General features: G+C 38.2%; 1 protein-coding gene across 4 annotated transcripts in view; it reads right to left on the reverse strand.

Moving 5' to 3' along the window:
- tnpo1 (transportin 1) overlaps nucleotides 1-21,559 on the reverse strand; it is an 82,517-nt gene that overhangs the window by 7,352 nt on the left and 53,606 nt on the right. For 3 of the 4 annotated variants that reach the window (XM_033018691.1, XM_033018690.1, XM_033018689.1), the window contains exons 14-23: nucleotides 21,259-21,430; nucleotides 18,156-18,242; nucleotides 13,389-13,496; nucleotides 12,617-12,775; nucleotides 12,447-12,534; nucleotides 12,211-12,309; nucleotides 9,123-9,218; nucleotides 4,772-4,847; nucleotides 3,621-3,720; nucleotides 1,399-1,473 (exon numbers count right to left, since the gene is read on the reverse strand). In XM_033018691.1, coding sequence (XP_032874582.1) covers nucleotides 1,399-1,473; nucleotides 3,621-3,720; nucleotides 4,772-4,847; nucleotides 9,123-9,218; nucleotides 12,211-12,309; nucleotides 12,447-12,534; nucleotides 12,617-12,775; nucleotides 13,389-13,496; nucleotides 18,156-18,242; nucleotides 21,259-21,430 — 1,060 coding nt within the window. Of the gene's footprint in view, nucleotides 1-1,398; nucleotides 1,474-3,620; nucleotides 3,721-4,771; nucleotides 4,848-9,122; nucleotides 9,219-12,210; nucleotides 12,310-12,446; nucleotides 12,535-12,616; nucleotides 12,776-13,388; nucleotides 13,497-18,155; nucleotides 18,243-21,258; nucleotides 21,431-21,559 lie in introns of those variants that run through there. The other variant, XR_004411502.1, reaches the window with a different exon arrangement.

Raw genomic sequence — 21,559 nt, forward strand, 5'->3', positions numbered from 1 at the left:
AACACTTTGAAAGCACTGTTCTGATCACAAGATATATATGCAAGCTCCCTTTCGTTTGTACGTAATTATATTGAATATGTTCCAAATCTATCTCCAGCTTTTAAGGTAAGCTTTTGTTGATGAAAAATCAAATACATTTTTTAATTGACTTAAATGTTTATTTTAAAATTATTTTTTCTTCAGTAAAAATCAACTAAAAAATCTTTCTATCCAGGGCCTCCTCCATTGCCAGAGAGGCGCTACACGCAAACTGGAGGAACAGCACCTCATATTCTTGTTTGGGTGGCTTACAACCCAATGGCACGAACATTGAATTTTTCAATTTTAGACAACCACTAACCTCCCCCTTTTCTCCCCCACTACACACCCCCCACCTGTATTGACATATTACCTGCCATACTTTTCCAGCTTGCTCCTCTCCCCCCTGCAATCAGTCTTGAAAAAAGGTGTTGACCCAAAACGTCACCTTAGAATCATAGTCAAACAGTGTGGAAACAGGCCCTTTGGTCCAACTTGCGCACACCCTCCAACACATCCCATCTATACTAGAGACCCACATGCCTGCGTTTGGCTCGTATCCCTCTAAACCTGTCCTAACTATGTACCTGTCTAATTGCTTCTTAAACATTGCGATAGTCCCTGCCTCAACTACCTCCCCCTTCAGATTCCTATAAAATCCTTCCCCCTTCACCTTAAACCTATGTCCTCTGGTTCTCGATTCACCTACTCTAGTCAAGAGGCTATGTCCGTCTACACGATCTATTCCTCTCGATTTTATACACCTCTATAAAATCACCCCTCAACCTCCTGTGCTCCTGGGAATAGTATCCCAGCTTACTCAACCTCTCCGTATAGCTCATACCCTCGAGTCCTGGCAACATCCTTGTAAATTCTCTCTGCACCCTTTCAAACTAAACATATTTCCTATAACATGGTGCCCAGAACTGAATACAATACTCTAAATGCGGCCTCACCAATGTCTTATACAATAGCATCATGACCTCCCAACTTCTATACTCAATACTCTGACTGGTGATGGCCTGAAGGCCAATGAGCCAAATGCCTTTTTGACCACCCCATCTACTTGTGACACCACCTTCAAGGAACTATGTACCTACACCCCCAGATGCCTCTGCTCTACAACACTTCCCAGAGCCCTAGCATTCACTGTATAGATCCTGCCCATATAGACTTTCCAAAATGCAACGCATCTCATTTCTCTGCATTAAATTCAATTTCTCATTTCTCTGCATCACCCATTCCTCAGCCCACCTGGCCAAATGATCAAAATCCTGCTGCAATTTTTGCTATTAGCTGCAAACCTATCCATATTCTCTAAAGATGCCACCTGACCTTCTGAGTTACTCCAACATTTGGTGTCCTAAAAATGTTGATTACCTTGTAGAACATATCGCGAAGGTCATCTTTTGGACTAATCCAAGATGCTACTGCATCACAGAAAAAAATGAAGTCCTAGAAGAAAATTGGTGAGTAAATGTTATTTGATAGCATTAGGATGTGTCATAAGATATACTAAATGAAAGCAAACATGCACTTGAAGAGATTAATATTCAAGTAAGGTCTTAAATGGTTTTGCACAAAATATACATTTTAAACAGGACAGAAATATCTATACTTTGCCAGCAACCAAATATTTATTTTTGCTGGAAAATCCATTTTGTGGCTAATTGAAACCATGCTTGCAATCATGTGAATAATACATCAGCATAAATGATTAAATCCACTAGCTCCCTGTAAGTTGTTGGGAACATACATATTTATTCCTCCAAAATAAACCGATTTTAATTCAAAGAATACATCCACCTTGAATCAGCCCCTGGCTTTGTGCAATGTGTTCACAATGTTGTAAGAGGGGAAATTGTGTAATGGCACTGTTTCAGTCGTCGTAATATTCTACCCATTGTTTATCTCATTATAATAAAGTAAATAGGACATTTATAGTTGGATTGTTACATATCTTAGAAATTTCATCCAGGGTTAAGCTTCTTTTTAATTATCAAGTAAGCTTATAACTGGCTTAGAGTTGGTTTCAAAAACATTCAGGAAACATTTGGTGTAAAACCATCATCTATAATGCTGTTTTTTTTTTAACCACACAAACCCTTCTGCAATAGAGCTCATGCTCACCCCAAGGAGGCTCACGTGCTTGATTCAACGCAAAATGTTATTGCACCAATATTGATGACTCCCTGCTTTTTTTTTTGCATTTTAGTTTCAGTATCTGTAAGACTCTAGAAATTTCAAAAGTGCCAAATCCACAGTGTATGCAAGGTAGCTTGGGCTATCCTTTTAATTAGTCCGCATTTCCTTTTATCACCCCATTTTCATAACCACGTTTACTCTTCTAGCCTACTAATGTCTATCAATGTGTCGCATATACAAATTGAATTGACAAATATTCCATTTCTGAATTTTTAAACCCTTGTGAAATGTTCTTTAAAGATATTGCATGTGCGTAAATTTGCCATGCCACATGTAATGCCAGCAGTATTAAAACATAGAAACATAGAAAATAGGTGCAGGAGTAGGCTATTCGGCCCTTCGAGCCTGCACCGCCATTTAATATGATCATCCAACTCAGTATCCTGTACCTGCCTTCTCTCCATACCCCCTGATCCCTTTAGCCACAAGGGCCACATCTAACTCCCTCTTAAATATAGCCAATGAACTGGCCTCAACTACCTTCGGTGGCAGAGAATTCCAGAGATTCACCACTCTCTGTGTGAAAAATGTTTTTTTCATCTCGGTCCTAAAAGATTTCCCCCTTATCCTTAAACTGTGACCCCTTGTTCTGGCCTTCCCCAACATCGGGAACAATCTTCCTGCATCCAGCCTGTCCAACCCCTTAAGAATTTTGTAAGTTTCTATAAGATCCCCTCTCAATCTTCTAAATTCTAGCGAGTACAAGTCGAGTCTATCCAGTCTTTCTTCATATGAAAGTCCTGACATCCCAGGAATCAGTCTGGTGAACCTTCTCTGTACTCCCTCTATGGCAAGAATGTCTTTCTTCAGATTAGGTATGGCAAGAATGTCTTTCCTCAGATTAGGCAGAAAATGCAAGCAAGGGACATAAAAATGTTTTGCCAGAGATGCTGTTTATTAATTTTTTTTAATCAGAGGAAATGTGGGTGGGTGTGGTGTGTAAGGGCAGCTGGGGCACAGAGGGGAATTTTGAGAAAATGTAAATCTTTGTAAAGTTTACAATGGAATCTTAGTTTAGTTTATTGTCACCTGTACTGAGGTACAGTAAAAAGCTTTATGTTACGTGCCAACCAATCGACAAGCATCAGGCATGTTTGAACACCATTTCACATTTTGTTCAAGGATGAAGTCATGACAGAAATTCAAATTTAGTAGCAATATTTTTAAACTCCAATTTTTAATCTCATGAAAAACCACTGAAAAGTTTCCAATATAGCATAAGATTCATAATAAGATTCTTGCTCACTTTCCTTACTTCTTTCATTTCTATCTTTTTTAAAGCTCGAAAAACGAAGTGGTACAACAAATGTAATAAGATATATCTGATGTGTATTATTGTAATTTACTGTACTTCTAATAAAAAATAAAAATAAAAGATTCATAATAACCAATCTCACCTGTACAACTCCTCCTGGATTGACACCAATCATACCGCAAATGCCACGGAAAGCAGAATCCTTCTCTTCATTATCCCTTATGTTTCTTAGGGAAGTACACCTGTTTAATAATTTTGAAAAAAGCTTGTGTATAAACAGAGGTTCTTTACAGATTTTTTTCAATGCACCTAAGCACTGAATGTGACAAAAACTAGGGCATTTAATGGAATTATGTTTATGCTCCTGTCAATTTAACAGCTTGATTTCCTTTTTTACAAATATGACAGCTGTCATAAAAAATCAGTTGAATAAATAATGCTTTTTAGGAAGACATTCTGATATTGTTTTACCGAGAATACTAAATCGACAAAATTACAATTGGCTTACAAAATTGCTTTAATTTCATTTTGGAAGTATATGCTCAGTCAAGTCATGTCAGTGTGAATTAACTGACAAATTCACAACTGAACGGACAAGTTATTAAATGCAAAAAATATGGAGATTAAGACCTTCATGTGTTTTGTGATACTTGATTATTCCATCAAACACCTTCAAACAAATTCCATTTTATAGAATATTATACTTCAGTTAATCCATCATTGCAACAATCCCATCCTTTGTCAGAACCCAATTTTTCACTTATAAAGGATTTACTTTAGCCATTCAATTTTAAGCAGCATGTGAAAGACAAATGACTGACTACGACAAGGTGGAACACAAGCAGGTATTCATACAAGCTGTATTATATGTTTTATAATACAACAACGACTTTCACAGTTTGCAAGCAAAATATTTGACCTTAAAATTAATAATTGCAGAACATGTTCTCAGCCAACTGAAAATTGTTTTTGTTTATAAAATTTCTGCATGCATTTATCATTCGGTTGAAATTTTTTTTTTTTTTTTAAATGTTCATAATCAAGCTTCCCAACACAGCAAGCATGTGACAATCTTATCCCATGCATCAGTTAGTGGTTAGCCACACACAAAAAAAAAACAATATGACAGTGCTACTGAAAAAAATCACAAACCTGATAGGACAAGATTAGTCACATGGTTGGCAATGGTTAAGGATTGTGAATTTGCAATCAACTGAAAACTATTGCTATAAGTGAAAAGAGATAGAGAAAGAGTGAAGAAAATGAATTAAATAAAGATTGAATAATACACACCAGGGTCTTATAAACTGCTGTAGCATGGGGGCCACCTCTTGAGGACAAACGTAACCAAGACGACCAATTGTTATTGCTACGGTAACGCAATCACGGTTATACACCACCAAACGCCAACCAAGACATGAGCAAATGAGGGGGAGGAGAAAAATAAAGAAAAAACAACAAATAACTCAGAAACAGAAATCAACAGAATCTGTGTATGATAACAAAATTAAGAATCATCTTTTTGTGTTGATTATCAGATTAACTACCACCCAGTAAAGGGAGGCAGGTTATGGTGCAATCTTTAAAAAAAATAAAAACACGTCAGAAGGAACACTCCCAAAACACACCTGATAAACTAATCGTCTCAACTGATCAAGGGGTAACAAACCACCTATTTTTAAAAAAAAAGATCTGAAATCTCCTCATAAAATTAGCAAGCCAATTTGGCAAGTAATTTTACTTAAAATGTATGATTTTTTTTTAAATGTTACTGGGCATTTTCCCCCAGCTCTCCCAGTGTTATACTATATTTTTAAAGCAATGGTTGCACAATTTAGTATACTCAGCTCCTTAGCTCTTTGCAGTATACCATTACTTTCACTTGTGATATACTAAAAAGAAATCACTAAGTGGAAACGTGATAGTCCACCACAAAACCAGGCTCCCAGGTTTCATGCTAAGGTGGCACGGTGGCGCAGCAGTAGAGTTGCTGCCTTACAGCGCCGGAGACCCGGGTTCGATCCAGACTACAGGTGCTATCTGTACGGAGTTTATAAATTCTCCCCGTGGGTTTTCTCCAAGATATTCGGTTTCCTCCCACACACCAAAGACGTACAAGTGTAAATTGTCCCGTGTGTGTGTGTGTGTGTGTGTGTAGGTAAGAGTGCTAATATGCAGGGAATGCTGGTCCGTGCGGTCACGGTGGGCCGAAGGGCCTGTTTCCGCACTGTATCTCTAAACTAAACGAATACACCACCACTCAATCTGAACTAAGCAGGGAAAATATTGAAGTTTAAATAGGAATGCACGATCTTTGATATTACAATTGAAAATAGCTTTCACGGTGGAAATTACACAATTAGTATGGATTACATTTATTAAACTTTTGATAGCAATAAATATCTTTTTCTCAAAACCTGCAAAAACTACAATTAAAAACTAGTGTTTACTGATGGAGGGTATTTTCCCTAAAAGTATAAACATTTGAAACCACAAATTCTTTACTTCAAACTCTTGTGTGCTTTTCAAAAGGCCCTGCTATTTACTTAATTTCTAAATAAAGATTCTAGTAGATAGAAATGAAAAAGTGTTTTAGAAGTGTTCCCCTTTAAACTCACGGAAAGTTATCATTCAGAAAGAAAAAGTAATGGTTTAAGGATTAATCCAAGCTAACTACGAGGACATTACAAAAATCCAGCAGATTCATATAAAGCAGAGGAGGGAAACCTATGTTCAAGAGACACAAACTATGCAACATTCTCATTAAAACAAGCATTCATGAACAATCTGATGAGACATGCAGAGAAGCAGATGAATGTTCATTCAAAAGTAAAGTTCAATGTAGGATATACTGATCTAACTGTGGTATGCCAGTTTATGTTGCTTGCATATTACATTTATAATTGGAATAATAATAATATTCTTCAGATAATTTGATCTCACTTTGTAACCAAATTGCGAAAATTCCCATATTTCAATGAAAGCACCCAAAAATATCTGGAGATGGCGTTCAGGTAATTTCATTAAAGCACATGCTTCAAAGAAAAAAAAAAATGCTTCCTCAGATTATGAAATGGTAAAAAAATAAAAAATTGCATTGTTTAATTAGATTTGAACTAGGAATTGTGCTTAATGTATTTTCTAAGAAAGTCAAGCAATTATCATATAACCAGAATAGAAGCGATAGGCTGCCTTCATATGGACAAATGTCTGAATTTAAAAGTGATTTATTAAAATTTAAGACCCAGGTCTTATACTGTTATTGCCATTTGGGTAATGGAAATTTGTCCTTCTAGAATTCACAAATCACTACCTAAAAAAATTGATAAATTTACGTGGGAAAGTAATAAATAAAAAATATTTTTCCCAACTCACGTCATTTGACGCATGTGCAGATAAAGCTTCCTGGTGTTACAAAAAACAGCAAAACTGTTTTCTAGGAACGCACCCTACCCCCCCCCCCCCCCACACCCCCACACCTCGTAATGCAGGGGTTGCCTGCATGCACTAAATGTTTTGCAAAATGATAAACTTTGAAATAAATACTATATAGTTGGGTATTGAAGAATTGATCAGTTATCCTTCATTAAACATACAACATTTTGTTCACATTTATTGCTGTGAAATGTGCAAATACTGTGTCTTACAGTACACCCGCATCTACTAATTCACAGATGTCCAAATATATGTATATATATGCCAAGAAAGAGGAACAAGCTTATCAACCAATCCCCTATTCTAGCAACTCTAACCATCAATGAAGCTGGACATGGCAACATAACTGCCAAAAGATATATGCTAAAGGAGTCAAATGAACTCCATGTCAGATGTAAGTTCTGTACAAAACAAATGCAAAATAGATTAATTACATTGTAACAGTCACTACACTTCAAAGTACTTAATTGTAATAAAATGCTATTAGAACCTGTTGAGGTAATTGAAGTGCCACATGTTCAAGCTTTATTTTCCCACAAGTGGCCTCAATATAGCATATTTTAAACTGTACAAGGTTCAGATACATATATTCTATTTACATTTAAGTACAGATTGTTCCCTATATTCAACAAATGCAGTATGCAAAATTCTAGCTCAAATGGCAAGTGCAAACACAACAGCTTCACAGACACCAAAAAAACCCCGTTGGAATCTACCTGGTTCACAAGCTCTAATGATAAATTTTGATACAGAACAAGCAACAGTATTGAGAAGCAGAATTTAACACAAGGTTATGGTAGTTGAGTAATACTGAGGTATCAGTTCAAATTTAACCAAGAAATCCGAGAACTTAGTTATTAAATAAATTAGGAATTTAAAACCAGCCACTTTAGACAGTTAACAGAAATGTTCTAAAAAGCCCCACTTGGATTGTTAAAGTCAATTATTGAAATCTTCCATGCTTACACAGTTTAGCCAATGTGACTTTCAGCAATGGGGTTACAAGAGCTGACAGGCTACTTAGTAGTTACAACCACCTCAAGAATAATAGGGAAGATCAATACAGTGCCCTCCATAATGTTTGGGACAAAGACCCATCATTTATTTATTTGCCTCTATTTGGCCTAAGGTTTGGCTGATGTCTCTAACAGTTTTATTCTTGTTTCTTAGTCTCATAATGGCTTCGTTGACTTTCATTGGCACAACTTTGGTCCTCATGTTGAAAAAAAACACAATAAAAATTTCCAAAGGTGATGGAAAGACTGGAGGAAAGACCAGGTGCTGAGAGCTCTCTTATACTTGCATTAAGGATGCAATTAAACATACCTGTGAAGCCATGTGTCCCATAGTGCCCTGAAATGGGGGGGACGGGGGACTATGTACAAAACACAGCTGTAATTTCTACATGGTGAAACCAAAATGTATAAAAATGACCTTTAATAAAATCTGACATTATGCATTTTAACCACATGTGATTTTTTTTCTATTACAAATCTCAAATAGTGGAGTACAGAGGCAAATAAATAAATGATGGGTCTTTGTCCCAAACATTATGGAGGGCACTGTATGCCGTGCTATTAATATCAGGACCTCTTAAGTAAAACACTTTTCTTAGTCAAATAAATTGATAGACCTTGCATAGGTTGATAGTAAAATCCAAAAAGTCTACATATATGAACAATTTGCCTTTTATCAATAATTTCTCAGGATGATTTTGTTTTATTCTGATTATACAGGCCATGAAGCAGACTTAATTCACAGCTCATTCTAACAGTCATAGACTTACAAACCTCAAACTAATGCAACATTCCAATGTATTTGCATTTATTTAAAGCTAACCATACAGGCAAACATTTGGCCAGGATTCCATTCAAAATATATATGTACATTTTATAATGATTTCTGATGTTCATCACTCCTAAATTTGAGACTTACTCTGCCATAGTGAGTAAAATACAACATTAAATCTTCAGAGCAAAGATGAGCAATCTTTAATGGGAATAGATCTAAGAACCCTGTTATGAAGAATTACGTGAAGCAAAGTTGTAGAACTGAACATGAAGCATTACCAACAGACCAATACTTCTTTCTCAATAAGCAGCAAAATGTATGCCTATTTATTCATCCAAAAATATTTCCAGCCTCTTAATATATACTTCCTGATCACGTTGTGCAACAAATTATGCTACAACATCTTTACTCGAGTTACCTGTATTTTCCAGTAATGTTTTTGGTGTGTTAGGCCTATTGATGATTTCCACCAGCTGGTGCAAGACCATTGGAACGTAAGGCTGCATTTCAATCCCTGGTAAAAAAAAAAAAGTTGAGTAAAAGGTTTACAGACCAATAATTGGCATTTGACACATATTTCAGGAAATGAAGCATAAATCTACAACTCGAGATAAGTACAGAAAAACACAAGTAATTCTAGATCATGAGAAGATAATCTTTGAGTCCTGGCTGGATATCATATGGCATAAACTGAGTACTCAAGAGACGACGAATGTTATGGTGGGAATCTCAGGACGCAGTACAGGATAACTAGCACATCTGGCTGAAGATGCATTTCAGGGCTTCAATCCAACCTTTTATATTCATAAGGGCTCTTTACTGCTGAGGAAAGGAAAATCTCATCAAATCTCTTCTCTCATTTGTTGATCACTAAACTACCATCATTCAGATGATACTTGGTTACAGAACACTGCTCTAATAAATTAGTTGTGTTGGCAGCAAGTTGATCCATTTTTTGTATGCATAGCTTTGCAATTGAACCAGGTTGCCGCCTCATTAAAATGTTGGATGCCGCTCTCTTTCGTATAACCAGGAATAGTTATTTACCTTCATGTTATGTGACAAAATAATGGACAGAGTTTAAACACAGGACATGGTATCCATGATAATTCTGTGCTTTATTTATATATATAAAATGTGTGTTTATATGTGTGTGTATATATACACACACACACACACATATATATATATTTAAAAAATAAATAAAATAAATAACCGCATCTCTCGCGTTGTTACACAATTTATAAAGAGCCCAGTCTGGCAGCTCTGTCCATAATGACCATGATAAAAAGTCAGTGGTTGGCTGTCATTGAAGTTTTGTCCAAAATTCTGAGCATTTACAAGTGGTTCTTCCAAGTAGTGTTGCAGAATTGTTGCAAATATTGCAGAATACTGTTTCAGCAACTGAAGAAAGATTCTTGGTTCTTGGTCCTCCAAAATATTCCAAATGGAATTTAAACTGGAGATGGGAGATTGCAAACATTTGCTTTGTCTTCCTTGTGTTCATCATGAACCATTGTGCTAGAGTGGTTCCAAAAATCTATCAGATGGGTGGAAGTTTCTCCCAAGACCGCTCATCAAATTAGTTTAAGTATTGGAATTATTAGTCAATGCAATGACCATTGCGCTTTTGTATCCAGCAGATACCATCAGATAATCGTATTGATGAGCAACATTTGGAAAGAGTGATAAGTTTAGAGAGCTGATGAAGTTTTAATAGACTCTTCTCCTCTCCCTTCCCCCAAAAATGAAGTATTTAATTATTTAATGAAACAAAAAAAGTGTTTGTTAACAAATAATCAGTCAACAGTTTAAAAGGAAGAAATAGCAGTCATAAGGCATGAAGACAGGCCCATCAGCCGACTAGGAAAAGGGGACTGACTGGAGGCCGACTAGGAAAATGGGAGATGCAGCGAGACCTGGGTGTCATGGTACACCAGTCATTGAAAGTGGGCATGCAGGTGCAGCAGGCAGTGAAGAAAGCGAATGGTATGTTAGCTTTCATAGCAAAAGGATTTGAGTATAGGAGCAGGGAGGTTCTACTGCAGTTGTACAGGGTCTTGGTGAGACCACACCTGGAGTATTGCGTACAGTTTTGGTCTCCAAATCTGAGGAAGGACATTATTGCCATAGAGGGAGTGCAGAGAAGGTTCACCAGACTGATTCCTGGGATGTCAGGACTGTCTTATGAAGAAAGACTGGATAGACTTGGTTTATACTCTCTAGAATTTAGGAGATTGAGAGGGGATCTTATAGAAACTTACAAAATTCTTAAGGGGTTGGACAGGCTAGATGCAGGAAGATTGCTCCCGATGTTGGGGAAGTCCAGGACAAGGGGTCACAGCTTAAGGATAAGGGGGAAATCCTTTAAAACCGAGAGAAGAACTTTTTTCACACAGAGAGTGGTGAATCTCTGGAACTCCCTGCCACAGAGGGTAGTCGAGGCCAGTTCCTTGGCTATATTTAAGAGGGAGTTAGATGTGGCCCTTGCGGCTAAGGGGATCAGAGGGTATGGAGAGAAGGCAGGTACGGGATACTGAGTTGGATGATCAGCCATGATCATATTGAATGGCGGTGCAGGCTCGAAGGGCCGAATGGCCTACTCCTGCACCTAATTTCTATGTTTCTATGTTTCTATCAGACCACTTGTTCTTGCTAACCAAATTGCCATTCTGGGCTAGTTCCATTTGGCCTATATCCCGCAAAACCCTTCTCCTTTCCTCAAAACTCTTCCCATCTGTCCAAATATATTTTGAAGATTGTAATTATATCCGCTTCTATAGGTTCCTCTATATGGTCTACCCTCAGTTAAAAATCTGCCCACAAGGCACTTCTTAGAATTATCCCGTTACCTCAGGCCTACACCCTCTGGTCATAGAATATTCTATCATGAGAAACAGACAGTGAGCATTTACATTATCCATACCCCTCGTGAATTTGCATACTTTAATAAGGTCACCCCTCAGCTTCTTGCACTCCACAATAAAATCCCAGCCTCTCCCTATAATTCAATATAATTCAAGCCTGCCAGTCTAAGTAACATCCAGGTGATTCTTTGCTGCATCCTTTCCAAATTAATGACGGAGCAAAGAAATTGAGAAATTTAAATAAAGCAAAGCAAAAACTGCAGGTGCTGGAAACCCAAAAGACAGAAAACGGCAGAAGTACTGGGCAGTTCATAACGGAGGAAGTAACAGACCTGATCTACGAAATGATTCTGGCATTCTTGTTTTTATTTTGAGGGGCAACATGGTCATTGTATACTGTTTTGCTACAGCTATTAAAAGATGCAATAGTATTTGTTCATGAAAATGAACAAAAAAAATAAACAGAGCAAAATGCACGATTAAAAATAAGTTGAAAGAACATGAAGATAAAGTTTAGGCTCCGTTGCCCAAGAGTCACCACAGAAAGATTGAAAAACTTCTCAACTCCAATTCTACATGCGTATTTCTTACCATATCCATAGTTCGATATAAATATATATATATATATCAAATACTAACCCATCTGAATGGAGATCTCTCCAATTGCCCACGTGGCATTATTACACACTGAAATAAACTCTGGGTTCAAATTCGTTCCGAGAACCGGCATGAAGTCAGCTGCAAAGAAGTTAAAATCAAAACATCACTAATTTAAATAAAAAGGCAATATATAATCACTAATATAATTGTTTTCCAACTGCAAACTTAATATCATTAAGCAGTGTAACAGATATACAATTGAAGATATTACATACCAATGCAAGGTTTCACATGCTGAAAACAAGCTTTTGTTAAATCGCCCAACAAAGCAAATGAACTCTGTCGTACCTCTGGCATTTTATCCTGCAATTAACAAAGAAAATCTATGTTTCAGTTTCTCTCTGTGTGTTACAAATAGCTCAGTGGAAATTAAATGCCTACTAACCTGCATACACTGATACATTAACGACAAAATATTGCTCCGTGCTACAAGTTGTTCAATGCTTCCTCCAAGACCTTCAGCCAGGCCACTTAGTAAATCAAGTGCCACGATCATAAAATCTTTGTCTGGAGCTTCACACTGGTCGGGTTGAGAACTATGCAACTGTAAAACAGAACCAATGACGAAAGTACAGAACAAGATTGCAATATAATTCGCATCACAATAACACTGATTTTGTTTGCCTGATAATGCTAAATACAAGCCAAGCATCAAATGGTGGTACAAATTAATCTTGTCCGAAATCATCCCACTTCCAGTTTGTTGCTCTATGGACCTTAATTAACGCCGCTCAAATTCAACAGGGAAAAAATATTCCTCTAAAACAAATTAAAACCACCAATGTTACTGTAAAAGCGTCTTACTCCAGCAACATTTCAAAACTTGCTGACTACAATAAGATTTTGCTAATAATTTATGGAATGTCAATCAATATGACAAAATAAAGTTTACATAGGCAATGTGTGTTTTCCTGCAACATCCTGTTTTGTTGCTAATATTTCTCAACTTTCATCAAATCTCATTTGGTAATTTCCTTTGTGATTTAGTTTCCCCTTAAATGAAGACATACTTCAATTAACAGCAAAATTAATTCACTAACCACTACCTGGGTGAATAAGTTTATCTTAACTCTATCCTGAAGAATATATTGAATAAAACAAATGTGCAATATCACGTGACAACTGCACCCGAGAATAAATAGCCCCAACTTGCTTACCATAACTTGTGAAAGTGTCTTTTGCACCAAGTTTACACAACGCTGGTATACTGGTTCGCAGTATGGAAAAAAGCCAGTCTGCAAGGCAGTGGCAACAGAAGACAGGCACTGAAATATAAAACAGATTTAAAATCATGCCATTTTTGGTAGATTATATCTTGGAAAGTAGATATATTATAATACAATAAAATACAAGAGATGCTTTCAAGAGAAAGCTAGATAGGGCTCTTAAAAATAGTGGAGTCAGGGGATATGGGGAGAAGGTAGGAACGGGGTACTGATTGGGGATGATCAGCCATGATCTCATTGAATGGCAGTGCTGGCTCGAAGAGCCGAATGGCCTACTACTGCACCTATTGTCTATTGTCTAAATCCAATGGTATTAGTGGATAGGTAAACATTTGAAATAATTTCTTAAATTAAATTATTCTCTACCGAATAATATTGAAAATAATAAACGTTGGGAAAGTTTTTCAAAGGAAGCTGGAATTGCTGATTCAAGATTGGTGGGAAGAGTGGGAGGCAAGGTGGGGAGGTGTTATCTCTGGAAGTCACTTGTTTGGTTTTAACAAAGCATGGTACTAATTAAATTGTATAATGCTATTTTTTACATTGGATCCACAAATCTGGACATCAAATTTCAGTCCAGGCATATATTTAATAATCATTACCCATTTATTTCAGACGGATTTACAAAGTGCAAATTAGTCTCCCAAAGTACCAATTAATGCAACTGATATTAGTTGAAAAAGTTAATTAGCATAAAGCTCAAAATCCATTTCCTGAGCATAGTGTCTGCTAGACGAGTGTAGAACAGCGTTTTGAATTTAGACATTGGCAGCCTAGAACATCCACATCAGATGGACATTTGCCCCATTAATACTGAGAATTCCAAGTTACAGTTCTGCACTTTACACATACTTATTCAGTCAAAATACAACAATAAGTAAAATACATTTCTTTAAAAAAAAGTGGTAATGCTTACAAAGAGAATGTTAAATGGCTTATCAATAACATAGAAAGAACAAAAGAGTAAAAGGGAAACATAGCACTAAATGATAGGCGTGATTGCTTATACCATACGATGCCGCTGACTACACAAAACATCCCAAGAGATGGCCATTAATCTTCCAACAAAATTTACACCGTCTAATAGAGGATTATATCAGGTAAACAAGCACAGATTAACAAGGTTTTAGGAATGACTTATAACAAGAGATAAAGTGGGAGAGGATAAGGTAAGGATGAGGCAAGGATGGAGGATACATGATGGCGCCTTAATCGTGTACTGTCTCAGTGTAATCTACTAGTCTTAATACGCTTATACGTGGGTATGATTGAGCTTGTATGTAGTAAGATATTACTGGATTGTATACAAAAAGAGAATTACTGTACCAAGGTACTTGCGACAATAGACAACCATTGAAGCATTGAACAATGACATTCGTGAGTACAAAGCCTTCCCACCTGAAGAAAATAGCTGACAATGATAGATGAAAGGAAATTAGCAATGCACAAGTAGTAAGAATCGTTAGAAGCTGGCCAAAATGGCAAATGAGATCAGATATCAAAATAGACACAAAAAAGCTGGAGTAACAGGCAGCATCTCTGGGTGACTTTTGGTGGGGATTGAAGAGAATTGTTTTGATCTTTCAAATATTTAGCTGAAGGAAATTACATCATCCAGAACTCCATCAAACAAGAACCTATGCCAATTTCGGTAAACGGTCATTAACCCGAAACATAAACTGCTGCTCACTCCAGAGATGATGCCTGACCCTCTCCTTCCCAGCATTTTCTGTTCATCTGCAGATTTCCACCATCTACAGCATTTTGCTCTTAAGAGGAGCCATGCCATAACAGTTTTGTTAAATAGAAATCTTGACTCGACAATAAATGCAGTGAAACAATTGTTTAGCATTCAAAGATGAAACTTGAAAATTAGGTTTTGCAATGCAAAATATAACATAACATAATATAAAAATGTATTTGCAGTCTGAGCAGAAAGCAAGGCAAAGAATATTAAAATAAAGAAATTTAATTTTATCTGAAAGAGGAACAGAAGCTGGCCCTGAAAAGCTGAACCAAAATTCCTGTTATTCATTCAGGCACCCAGTGACTTGAGGTCCGCAAGAACCTACCTGACCTCCCGGTGGCTCAGCACTTCAACTCCCCCTCCCATTCCCCGTCCGACCTCTATGTCCTAGGTCTCCTCCATGGCCAGACTGAGCAACACCGGAAATTGGAGGAACAGCACCTCATATTCCGCTTGGGGAGTCTGCATCCCGCGGGCATGAACATTGAATTCTCCCAATTTTGTTAGCCCTTGCTGTCTCCTCCCTTTCCTCAGCCCTCGGGCTGTCGCCTCCCATCCCTCAGCCCTCGAGCTCCTCCTCCTCCTTTTTCCTTCCTCCCCGCCACCCCCTATCAGTCTGAAGAAGGGTTTCGGCCCGAAACGTGTCCTATTTCCTTCGCTCCATAGATGCTGCTGCACCCGTTGAGTTTCTCCAGCATTTTTGTGTACCTTCGACTTGATCTTAAAGATCACCAGGTTATTTGTAAATAAGGCCCTTTAGATAGATTACTGAGATTAGAACCAGAGAAAAATCACTGATAGCCAATTTTCTTGTTATCTCTTACTACAGATGGAAGTAGCATACAAAAGGACTCACAAAAGTTATTCAAAGGTACACAGAACTAATAAAGACAATATGTTATAAACAATGCTCTTCGTGAAAACTGAACATAATGACAACATTAAGGATTGACATAAATTGCATGAAGAAACATAAAAACATGGGATATGGAAATCAAAATGTAATTGCAAGAAATAAATATTTTAGGATAAAATGGAAGCATGATTGAAACAAATTGCAAAATCATAACTACCAGTAGAGGGAGATGATATAAAACTTCACACGCAAGCCAGAAATTGATTAATCTAATGGCACAATAGTAGGCGCTGAGTGAAAGCAGCAGCTGAATCCAGGAATAGTGAATTAAATTCTCGACTATTATAGTTGATGTATTTGTGATGCCAGATAAATTTGGCCTACAGAATATAATCTGCCACAGAATGATTTAAGTGATTGGTTTGAAACAATACCAAAGCACAAATGTTAAAAAATAAATGTGGAGGTGAGGATAAAAGAATAATTGAACAAGAAGAAAGGATTTAAAATTAAGCAATTAGTTATTCAAATTTTGTTCGTTATAGTAAAGAAATTAATTGTTTACACTCCAATGATCTGAAGAAACTAGTCGTCAATGAACAATAATTTAAACAAATTAGAATTAATCTTGCCTCATCCCAGTGAGCATCCCACTTTGGGAGTAATGGCAATGATTGGTTAATTTTGAGGGCAAACTGCTTACAACTTCATAGTACAACTAGAATAATAAACAGAACCAAGCATGCAGCAAAATTACAAATAAACTAAACTAAGTTTAAGAAAAAGATAGGTGGGAAAACTAGAAATAGAAATTACTCTGATTCAATAAACATTAAAATAAATAAATCAATAAATGCACAATAAAGGAAGAAAAATACAGGGAGCAGAGGATATTCTGAATTGTTACCAATTGCAATGCCAATAGAAAGGGAAAAGCTACAAGTTGCATCATATAGTTGTATTTGATAATTATGTGCAACGGTAAGTGTAAATTATTTGCGAATGTATTAAAAGAGGTGGCATTGTGGTATTTAGATAATTATCAATAATAACAGCAGGATCTTCATCAGCTGGGCAAGTGGGCTGAGGAACAGCTAATAAATTTTGATTCAGGTGCGAGCGGTTGCAATATGGGATGTCAAACTCGGGCAGGATCTTTACAGTGAATGGTAGGGACCAGGAGAGTGTTGTAGAGCAAAGTGTTTGAGTAGATGGTTCCCGGAAAGTGACGATGCAGGTAGACAGGATGGTGAATGTGGCTTTTGGCACATTATCATTCATCGGTCTGGGAATTAAGTGTCGAAGTTGGAACGCTAGGTTACAGTTGTACAAGACGTTGGTGAGGCCGCATTTGCGAATATTCTGTTCAGTTTTGATCACCATGCCATAGGAAAGATGCCATTAAGCTACAAAGAGCCCTTGAGTCCTGGATGTTGCCGAGCTTTAGGGAGAGGATGGGCTAGGACTTTATTTCTTGGAGGGCATGGTTCCAAGGAGTGAACTTATGGAGGTGTATTAAATCACGAGGGAAATAGATGGGGTGAATGCACAGAGTGTTTTTCCCTGGTAGAGGAATCAAGAACTGGAGGGGATAGATTTAAAACGAGAAGGGAAATATTTAATAAAAGTCTGAGGGGCAACTTTTTCCATTGAGAGGGAGGTGGATATATGGAAAATATAGTCTAGACAAGTATAACATCATTAAAAAAAATTGGAGAGGTACATGGATAGGAAAGGTTTGGAGGGATACGAGCCAAACATAGATAAATGCAACAAGTTGAGATTAGTCGGTATCTTGGCAGGCATAGACAAGTTGGGACGAAGGACCCATTTCCGTGGTGTTTGGCTCTATGATTCTATAAGAGCAATAAGGTGAAGTGGAAGGAAGACAGCAAGAGAAAAACATTTTGAAAATCAACAGCATCGTAATAAGAACAAGAGTAAGGGATTAATATTGTAGATGTAACACCAAGTGACTAACAATAACCTAGGATACAATCAGTAACATTCATGTAAACTTAAGAGCTTTATTTGATGCCAATTCCAATAAAATCCATCCCAAATACAATGATTTAAAGTTTGAAAATGCATGTACCTCAAGTAAGGGGAAAAGGTCTTTATCTTCATCCTTCAACATGTTCCATTTCTGAATGAGTGGAGGCATCAACATCTGAATGTACTCCTTGTGAGAAAGAGAAGGTAAATTTTACTGCTCTAATGAATTTCAGGTCGACACCAGGTTACGATGGGGTTCAGTTTCTGTGAGCTGTTCGTAACTTGAACAGTTTGCAAGTCAGAAACAAGATTGTGAACAGAGTTCCCGCAGGGCAGGAAATGCCTGCAGCACTGCAGAGCAAATGAAACCCTCTTTCGTATGTACGGCCTGCTGAGGAGGACTGGTAAAATAAATTAGTTTATTTTACAAGAAAACAACCTAATAGTGGTGAATAAAAGCTATGACAGAAATTTTGATCTAAAATAGAATCATAACAATCTTCCGTGCTTGCAGGAGTCAGTGTTGGGTCTGCTACTTTTGATGTTACATGTTAATGATCTGGATGATTATTGTCACGTTAATCGAGGTACAGTGTAAAGGTTTTGAGGGAATGTGATAGCTTTGTGGCCAAGTTTGCAGGTGATTCGAAGATAGGTGGAGGGGCAGGTAGTGCTGCGGAGGGAGGCTGCAGAAGAACTTGGATGGGCTGGGAGAGTGGGCAAAGAAGTGGCAAACGGAATACAGCATTGCAAAGCGTACAGTCACAAGGCAAAGACTATTTTCTAAATGGGGAGAGGATTCAGAAATCAGAGGTGCAAAGGGACTTGGAGTGCTGATGCAGGATTCCCAAAAGATTAATTTGCTGGTTGTCGGCTGTAAAGAAGGCAAAGAATGCTAGCATTAATTTCAAGGAAAGTGGAAGAGCAAGGATGTAATGCTGAGGCTTATAAGGTGCTGGTACTGCCACATTTGGAATTTTGTGAGCAGTTTTGGATCTCGTTTTCTGAGGAAGGATGTGCTGGCTTTGGAAAGGAGGTTTATGAGAATGATCCCGTAAATGATTGGGTTAATGTATCAGGAACATTTGAAGACTCTGAGCCTATCCTCGCTGGAATTTAGAAGGATGAGAGAGGATTTCATTGGCACCAACTGGATAATGAAAAGCCATGAAAGAGGGATGTGGAAAGGAGTCTAGAAACAGATGGCACAGCTTTGGAATAAATGGATCAGGCATGTGCCGTCAGGGTCGGCAAGGTAGGCACTGCCTACCCTGACTAAAATTATGAAATGGTAATTATTAAATATAAATAGTAAAGTCATGGGAGAATTATGCCTATCTAAGAGATCGATCTCTTAGGTAGGCATAATTCTCAGTGCCTTTCAACCGCAGCACTTGCAACACGTGAAGGTCTGTGCAGCCCACGTGCCGTCAGCGGTGCTTCAAACCGTCTATGACAAGCGGGGCTGAAGGCAGCTGAAATTCTGCATTTACTGCACTGCGCAGGCGCAGCAGCCTACTGCGCCTGCGCAGCGCAAGTTTCTTGGCGGGTTTTTCAAATATGCATTGTTATTAATTTAAGAGTATGTTAGGAAACAAAGTGAAGAATGGAGTTTGTGTACCAATAATGTGGTAAGTACATTTCTTGGTGCTTTATGTTTTTAAATACCATATTTCCCAGGGTGGGGGGAGAGCTCCTTTCACAGCGTTTGAAGAGTCTGGCCTGGGGTAAAGTTGCGGGGAAGGCAGGAGCGTTGAGAAGGAGGGGGGTCGGGGCCAGTAACCCACTTGCAACGCTTCGGGCACGGAGCCACCGCATTGTGGCCGCCAGGACCGCAGTCTCTTCTGCTGGTCCTCGCACACCTCTGGCAGTGCTCTCCGTCTGAAAACCCCTCTCCTGCCGCTCGCCGGCCTCACTCATGTCAGCCGCTTACCGCAAATCCTTAAATTCCGACAGCGCAATCGAGGGACCAATTGAGGTTACTCTGCTGTCGGAATTTAAGGATTTGCGGGAAGCGGCTGACATGAGCAAAGCTGGCTAGCGGCAGGTGAGAGGTGTTCAGTCGGAGAGCGCTGCCAGAGGTGAGCGGGCCGGCAGAAGGCGCTGAAGTGGCAGCCGATTCTGCTGTCGGGTCCCGGCGGCCGCTCGCAGCCACCCGAGCTGCTTCCCTCCCCGGAAGTGGCGGCCAGTTCTGTTGTTCGTGCCCAGATCGCAGCGGCAGCGGTGAGCGAGTTACTGATATGATCTCCGACCCCATCCTTCTCAACACTCCTGCCCTCCCCGCATCTTTAACCCCTGGCACAGACTCTCCACACGCTGTGAAAGGAACTCTCCCTCCAATTGATACCTTGAATTAGTATTGTCATTCAATAAGATGACAACTGATTCAACTTGTCCCGTTTTTCCCACCATCTCTCCACCCGCCTTCATCTTCCGTCCCCCACCCATTCAGTAATTAAAAAATGAAGGAGATTTAGAAGCCTTGGGCAAATTAAATTATTACATATTTTAATTTTTACGGAGAGAACAATCTGCGCATGCGCGGTTTAAGATTTTTTTAAAAAGCCGAATGACTGCCTACCTTGAGTAATCACTCACGGCACGTGCCTGAAATGGATGTACCTTCAGAATAGAGATGTGGAGGAATTTCTTTAGCCAGAGGGTGGTGAATCTCTGGAATTCATTGTCATAGACAGCTGTGGAGGCTAAGTAATTGGGTATTTTTGAAGCATTGATTGATAAGATTCTTGATTAGCAAGGGTGTTATGGGAATGAGAGGGAAAAATAGGTCAGCAATGAATGAATGTCGGAGTGGATGCAATTTGATGAAAGGCCTAATTCTGCTCCTATCTTATAATTTCAAATGACTCAGCCTCCAGTTTAATCGGGTAGAGCATTTCAAAGATTCATAACTCTGAATAAAATCTAAGCATTTTTATTCTGAAATTATTCCACTGTATCTACACCCACCCCTATCCCCACCAAATAAAGGAATAAGTCCTCTCAGCAAACATCTTGGCAAGCACCCCTCAGAATCCTGAATGTTTCATCAAGGTCATCTTATTTCCATAAGCACTACTCCATATAGGATCAACCTAAACGACCACTCAGAATAACAACTTAATTGCAGAGAGACTATTTTTGGATTTGTTGACCTTTTAAATGATTCAAGATCATTGATAATGTTTCAGTAGTTTTCTTACCTGTTTATTTAAATGGTGCCCAACTGAGTCAGCAAGTGTTCCAATAGCATCATAGAGAATTAGAAGATTTTTGTGCTGATATTTATTAAAAGCAAAAACAAGCGTATCAAGTATATAACCAAGGTACGGCACCAACTCCGTGCAAGCCTCTTCCTCTAGGGTAGCAAAAGCGCTGGAAAGCAAAATATGGTTGCATTATTTGCTTACATTCTTGACCAATTATTTACTTAACATAATTTGGATATTTTCTAACTATTCCAGCCAGCTATTTTCCCCCCAGTTTACTTATGCTGGGTCAAAA

Source organism: Amblyraja radiata, chromosome 3 (assembly GCF_010909765.2).
Source record: "Amblyraja radiata isolate CabotCenter1 chromosome 3, sAmbRad1.1.pri, whole genome shotgun sequence".
Taxonomy (NCBI): Eukaryota; Metazoa; Chordata; class Chondrichthyes; order Rajiformes; family Rajidae; genus Amblyraja; species Amblyraja radiata.